Below are 7,508 nucleotides of genomic sequence, written 5' to 3'. Positions count from 1 at the left end.
TTCTGCTTTAAAATTTTAGAGCCTTTATTTTTTTGTTTTATTTTTAACAAACTAAACTATGTACAATAATTTAAGCCAATTCATTTTGTTGAAGCTGAAAAACTTTAAATAGTTTTTTATTATAACAGTCGAAGCTCATTTCTTATGTCAAACCCAGTAAGTAAAATCCCATTACGTTGTATCGTAGAATTCTCGTATATTGCTTGTTTAATTCATACGAAGAAAATTAAGATGTTATTCTGAATGAATACCTTATTTTTAAAATTCAATGTTAGGAAATCATGGCAAAAAATGTTGGTTTTTTTATTATTTTGAAATATTTAGATATTAGGTATAAAATTTTTATTGTAAAAATGTATATCAAGCATGAGTGAACATTTAGCATGATAGCTTTGCAAACTCGTGTTAACTGACATAAAAAAAACCCCGAAAACAAAATCAATTTAAGAGCATGCGCTGAAATTCAATTGTTTTTTGAATTTTCTACGAAAGAAAAATATCTACATGGTATTAAAGTTGTATAATTTTGGGAGCAAAATTTTTTTGAAAATTTTAAAAAATATACATATGCAAATTAAACACTGGTTTTTACACTACTAAGAAATAAAATTAAAAAGTTATAACATAGTCGAAAAAAATTTGAAAATTTAAACTTCTTCGTTTTTTAAACAGAGATGTAGTTACTGATGAAAGAACATTTTCTTTCAATAGAGACGTCTTGAAAATTAAAACTTTATTTCTAATGAAGAGGATTTAAAACAGCCTTTTTACTTTAAAATATGCGGGAAATTAACAATGGCACACTAAAAGGTTTACTAAAAAAAACAAATAGACCTCCACAAACTCGAAAAAATCGTGTTGTATTCGATGAGACTAGAAATGAATTTTTCGAAGCAGACTATATTATTCTTATAAGAGAAGAATGTACATATTCTGAAGATGATGAGGAACCTTGCTCCTGTGCTGAACAAGATTTTGTCAAAAAATGTTATGATGAATCATGCCAATGTAATTATGAAGTGGAGAATAAGTCACACATTGCACAACAATCAAAAGCAAAGGTATGTAAATAAATATATACAAGATTTAAGGATCAATTTCAAGGCTTAAGTATAAAAAAACAATTGTTTCTTTTCTCTAAATCAAAAAAATACACAAAATATGTGACGCGTTTATATTCTATACATAGAAAATTAAAATCTTCCAGAATATTTTTGGTCATCAATATTAATTGGTATTTACATGGTTCGTTCTCTAAAACAAAAAGAGAGCTTCAGACAATGCATTTCTTGCTTTTTTGAAATGACAAATAAAATCGATTACATACTGTTTATGTATGTATGTATGTACTCATATGATAAGTTATTTGCAGGCTGTTTTAAGTTGAGAACTTTAAATTATACTAATCGTGTCATTTGTTGTTATTGCTATATACGTTACTGTGCTGGATTCGTAATTTTTTTGTTTATAATGATTTTTTGTTTATAACTCCAATGGCATTGAACAATTGGTGGAAAAGTAATTTCTTTTTATAATCAGTACATGTTTTATTTTTGAGCGACAAATTTATTTTGATAATTTCATATGTAGTACAGCATTGTATTTGTGTTTATATTATAGGTTTAATCAAGATAATCAAATATTCAAAAATATTAACTTTTTTTTAATTTTAGAATACACAAAACCCAAAAAACTTAGCAGAAGTTACTGAAGAAACTCTCAGTCCACCAGATGGGTATAAGGATAATCGTCCGGTTAATCCTATATCAGAAGCTTTAAGCGGACACATTTTCGGAACACATCATATTCAGCAGCTTCAAGTAATTCAAAAATTACAACAACAAAGAGCTGCGATTCTTGCCGCACGCATTAATATTCAAAATAAAATAAATGAACAACATGAAAATAATATTTGTAATGAATGTGTAGAGTGCGTTGAATGCTCCCAAAATTCCATAGAGAGTTTAGGTAAGTTTCGATATTTACAATTTATATAAACGGTTTAAATTATTGTCTATCAAAACAAATTTTAAAAAATAAAGCGATTACTTCGATTTGGGGACAAAATTATTGACACAAAAATCAATTATTGCTCAAAAGTTATAATAACTTTGAAAACAATTATTTTTTTTATTAGGTAAAATCTGCTTTGTCCTAACATTGGAAGCTGCTTCAGATATATGTGATTTTTAATGTAAAGCGACTTTTACAACCTGAAAAAGGCGTAATCTTATTGAATCGGAAATACATACATAGCTCTGTGTATAAAACCAAATTTTTATATAATTTCTGCAAGGAAGGGTACCTCTAAAAACATAGAATACTTTTTCAATGAGAGAAATGTAGAAGTACATATGTATATGAATTTGTTTTGCTTTCTGCCGAGTGCATTCCATACAATAAGTGGAGGTTATGTGATGGTAACAAATTTTAAATATGGAGTTTTTGGTGGAAACGCACTTCTTTCTTCAGGGAAGTGTAAATAACACGTGTATCTCATGATCGGCTGAGCCGATTTGGATGGAATTTCATATGTTAATAAAAAATAAGAAAGTTTATTTTGGCTATAACACAGATTTATCAACTTTTGGGATATATCAGATCTCCTGAACTGGACCTTTCCAGGGTCAATTTTACATTTTTATGCATATAAACAGAAATAATCCATCAATTTTCTTGAAATTTAATGTTTTAATTCGGGATGTTAACCTTTAAATTTTTTGGAATAATCAGGGCTCGTAAACCAAACTTTACTCTACCAAACCCATTTTACATATTCTATATTTTGATTCTATATTTGAAACATATTAGCTGAACAGATTGATAGAATTAAACTAACTGGTGAACCTTTCAGGGCATTCAAGTGTCACAAAGCGAAATTTAGTTAAAGCCAAATTTACATTTTTATAGATATATTACCTGAAAGCTTACTAGCGTCCTTAAAATTGTAAAGAAATTTTTAAAACGCAATTTTATAATCTTCTGCATCAGTTTCAATAAGCATGGCAATAAATATTTGGAGCTTCAGAAAAATTAAAATTTTTTTACTTTCTTACTCGTTTTTTGTCCTCTTTTCGGAACATACTGTCAGTTACTAAGGGCCCTGACATCATTGTTATTATCATTTAAAGAAACTGCCATAAATACTATGAAAACATATTTGCTGTCATCATGGAAAAAATTAAGACGTATAGCTCTTTATTATAAATTTTTCTTTGGTGAAAGCTAGTTTTTGATTTTTACTTATTTTTCTTTTCATTAATTTTTTTGTGACAATGATGATTAGGACCAAGGCTGATTGACGTAGTACCCCAATTAGCAAAAACACGCCGTTACTACCTCGCGATCGCCGGGCGTCATTGAGTGTACGATTACAGGTGTCCTATCTAAACCAACCGGTTCTCTTGAGGAGTCTAAATTCTCGATACTATCCTTCGATATCTCGTCCAGTTGCGCGTACTTTGCTCCACGTGACCAGTTTAGCCCCGCTCGGAGTCAGTTACTCGCAGAGATAGTGGAAAATGGTCTTCTTTTCCCGGCAGCTGTCGAAATGATCTTACGGTCGTATTGTCATATTTAGCCAGCCTATCCGTTTTCCATTTTATTATGATGGTCCTGAAACCTACAGAAGTGTGACACTATAGAGAGCGCAAAAAATTAATTTGTAATGAGCTAAGTAAAATTAATGAATTCAAATTCAAATACTCAAATATTTTTGTTCATAAAACAGATTATACTGCTGAAATTTACTATTTCATTTTCACTTCACTAAAAAATCCTAGAGAAACATTTGATTCATCTGACTTCAGTAGTAACTCAAAAACAAGTATACTAGTTGATTACAAGTGTTGTGGTTCTAAAGTATCCTCAATAGCAATTAGCACGCTAATATGTTAATGCGACGTGTTATTTTTTTAACTATTGTCCTGATTTTTTAAACTTTTTTTTATGTGGGAGAAATGCCATTTTTAGGTTTTTAGGGGGTGTAACTTTTAGAGAGGGGGATATAGAAAATTTTGTTTAAGGAAATAAGTTTCTAGTAAAAATCTATGTGCATGTAAAATTTCAGATTTCTATCTTCAAGGGTGTAGACGTAAACAAATACGCTGACAGACGGACGAACGGGTGGACAGAGTGAAACTAATAAGCACTTTTTTCAAAGATTTTTTGGAAAAGTGCTAAAAAGTAAAATTAGTTGTAAGTCATAATTATTTTATAATATTGAAAAACTAAAATTAATTAATTATGTTTAGTAATTAGTAATTATGAAATAATTATAAAATAGAAATTGAAGTGAAAAAATTAAATTAAAATCAATTAATTTCAAAAATATCGACTACGCTCAATAATGATAAAAAATTCAAAAAAAAATTTATACATATATGTATATATATCTTAAAGCTCAAGGGACAAACTTAAAGCAAATTCCTCAATACATTCTAAACCAAAAAAAAGAAGAAATTGTTTGGAGTACCTCAAAAACAATTCGATATTTCATTGCCTATATGAATACAAAAACGATTGAAAATTCTAGGAGCCACACTATCATAAAAATGAAAAAAAAATGCGATGTGCGTCGGTTCAACAACTACATTCAGATTATTAACTCTGAAATTGTGATATAATTGGAAATGAAAAGCTGAGTACCTACATCTCAAAAAGAAAAATTTTCAACACTTATACAGGGTGTTTCGTAACAAAGGCTTAAAGTGAATTTCGACTGATGTTTTTAATTTTTGAAATTTTAAGTATAACTCCGCGACTGTATAACACAGGCACATTAACAAATATGTGACTTAAGAGTAAGGGCTTTCTTATGAATATCTATATCAGTAATAGTCTGTTCAGATTTTGGAATCACATGAATTTAAAGTTCGAAAACCTGAAATTTTAACTTTTCATTTTTAAAAAACGTTAATTTTCTAGGTGACGTAACTTTGGAGCTTTCTCCAATTTTAACACAGGTGGCAATCTTGATAATTGAGCTTTAATTTGGTGTATAAATCATTACGCTATCTGATCTGGTTTAGGAATTATTGACAAAAATAGGGTTCTATAAATGCTATTTTATACCAAATTCTTTTCTTCAATGACTTACAAAAATGTACAACAACCGTTCAAAATAGCGCCTCTCTTCTGTTTCTTCAAAATCAAAAGAAATTTAAAGAAGAGAAAAGTCAAAAGTTCACCAGATATGAAACTGCCTTTTGGGGGTAAACATTAAAGTAGAGAGATCCTGATCACAGAAAAATGCTGAACTTAAAAAACATAAGCCTCGATCAGTAATAGTGAGTAACATAGTCTGTATTACAAAACTAACGAGGATCCTCAAAGAGGAAAATATTGATGTGAAGGTAATCATGACGAACAACAATCTACTTAAATAACGTAAATACTGAAAATTAACATGAATATAGACTAACTAAAGCTGCTGAAAAAGCAAAATTAGAATGGCATTCTTATGAACATAAATAGACGAGGCCAATTAAAGCAACGGTGAAAAACTTACTTCCATAATACCATGATGATAGTAAATGTGAGCTTATCCAAAGGAAATTCAAATGCGTAGATGTGATAAGTAAAATCAAGGAAACATATTAACATAACTTAAATAACGTATATAGATTGGAATATCTTCAGCAAATGACAGTAAGAATTGAGGCTCTTAAAAGCAATAAGTCCATTTTTTAATACAAGAGGAGGATCTGACATACATAACGATTTTGTCAAAGACAAAGTGTAAAAGAACAGATAACTTTCAAGCCAAATCTGCAAACTGCGGTGAAGTACAAACCGGTGGTTACCGAAGCACTTGGGGGGCAAAAGAATTACAAAAAAGGAGAATAAGAAAGGATTGGTCTAAACGTCTCTCTAGCAATCATAAAAGGGCTTAAAAAAACGAGTATTTCCAAATCAAAAGTGTGGTTGCATACTACCACTTCCGAAATTACAGAAAATGAAATAACCAAAGGACCTATGAAAACTAAAGAAATTTACAAAAACAAAATGCGAAAAGATTGACGAAATATAAAGTAACTAATTTAGAGAACAGATATACTAATGTATATCAAGCGAGCTCGAGGTGATTTTTAAAAAAAAAGTCAAAAAGATAGTGTGTTATAAGTAGAAAGCATGAATTGGAAGTTTTTTTGAAACAAAAAAAAAGAAAGTAGAGGCTGCAAATCTGAAACAAAACTTGATAGATCTGCTGTAATTAGTCATATTAAATCATTAAATATTAGTCATATGAACGATAGGAAATTAAAGGAGATAAAACGTTCTAAATGTACGATAGTTATCACGAGAATTACGTATATGTGACATGTATGACAATTTAAATATGAAAAATTCTAATTTTCGCAATATAACGTAAAGAAACTTATCGTAAAGTTTTGAAAGAATTAAATGCATTAGTTCGTCAACCAAAATCTGATGTATGGGACTGATGTCTCTTTTTCAGCAATCAAGGAAATGAAATTGGGAATAATAATGAAACATAAAACAAAGGTCGGTAATGTTATATCTGAATACAAAAAGGATTTCAATATTATGTTAATTTTAGCCTCAGGTTCTACTTGCTTTTGTCAGCATGGCACTTTTGTCAGCCCTCGTTACTATAATTAACCACCTGGTTCCAAAGATATACGATTCAATTTTCTTACACGACATACTCATATGAGTGCTGATGGGGTGCACGTGAATATTGAAAAAATGTTTACAAAAAGAAGTGTATATGACTTCCAGAATCTGATTTGAAAAACTAGGAAAAATTTGAAATTTGTGAAGCTAGAACAATTTCGTTAAAGGAAACTTTGAAAAATTTTTAAATATGCGGCGTAGGGGAAATAAAGTTTACTAATGGTAATTTTGTACCTTATTTTTGTAAAAGCGGGCTTAAACGCAGAATTTAAGTAGGTAGATTTTTTAAAAAAGAGAGTGGTACACAATATTCCACCAAACATCGAGCATTTAGACATTAGGTATAAAAAAAAAGAAATTTTTAATGCTCTTGTGCAATTAATGCCGTTGAACAGACAATTGAAGGGGTTAGAAGAAGAAGGAGTTAAGTAACATTTTCAATATTTCGAGAAAAACGCATTTTTATATTTTGATTTTAATAACGTTGCAACTTCTTACCTATTTGAAACATAGAATTTTTATTTTTTAGATCTTATATTGTTCTTAAAGTACTTTCAAATAGGGTATTTGTATTTCAAATTTTTGTGAATGTTACGCAAAAGTGGAATTTAGAAAAATATGCAATTAACTCCTTTTTACACCAATAAAATTTACATAAAACAAACTGTTGAAGAATTAAAAAGCGTTATTTTATTTTTTTGTATTATTTTTCAAACATTAAAAAAATAAAAAACAAAATTTAATTTTGAAAAAAATAACAAAAAAGTTCGTCATATTTGTTCATAATAAACCTTACAAACTTAATAAAATATGTAATTTTCTTTTAAATTAATTGAAAAAGAATTAATTTAAATACTGGGTATTAAAAT

General features: G+C 29.0%; 1 protein-coding gene across 1 annotated transcript in view; it reads left to right on the top strand.

The window, feature by feature from the left end:
* Positions 1-516: 516 nt before the first annotated feature.
* LOC129615637 (uncharacterized) overlaps positions 517-7,508 on the top strand; it is a 61,511-nt gene continuing 54,519 nt past the window's right edge. Inside the window, exons 1-2 of the mRNA XM_055530950.1 lie at positions 517-1,061; positions 1,674-1,968. Coding sequence (XP_055386925.1) covers positions 780-1,061; positions 1,674-1,968 — 577 coding nt within the window. The 5' untranslated portion in view covers positions 517-779. The remainder of the gene's footprint in view (positions 1,062-1,673; positions 1,969-7,508) is intronic.

Source organism: Condylostylus longicornis, unplaced genomic scaffold (assembly GCF_029603195.1).
Source record: "Condylostylus longicornis isolate FDR11 unplaced genomic scaffold, ASM2960319v2 ptg000140l, whole genome shotgun sequence".
Classification (NCBI taxonomy): domain Eukaryota; kingdom Metazoa; phylum Arthropoda; class Insecta; order Diptera; family Dolichopodidae; genus Condylostylus; species Condylostylus longicornis.
The sequence above is the reverse complement of the archived record's forward strand: the minus strand, read 5'-3'. Positions and strand labels throughout refer to the sequence as shown.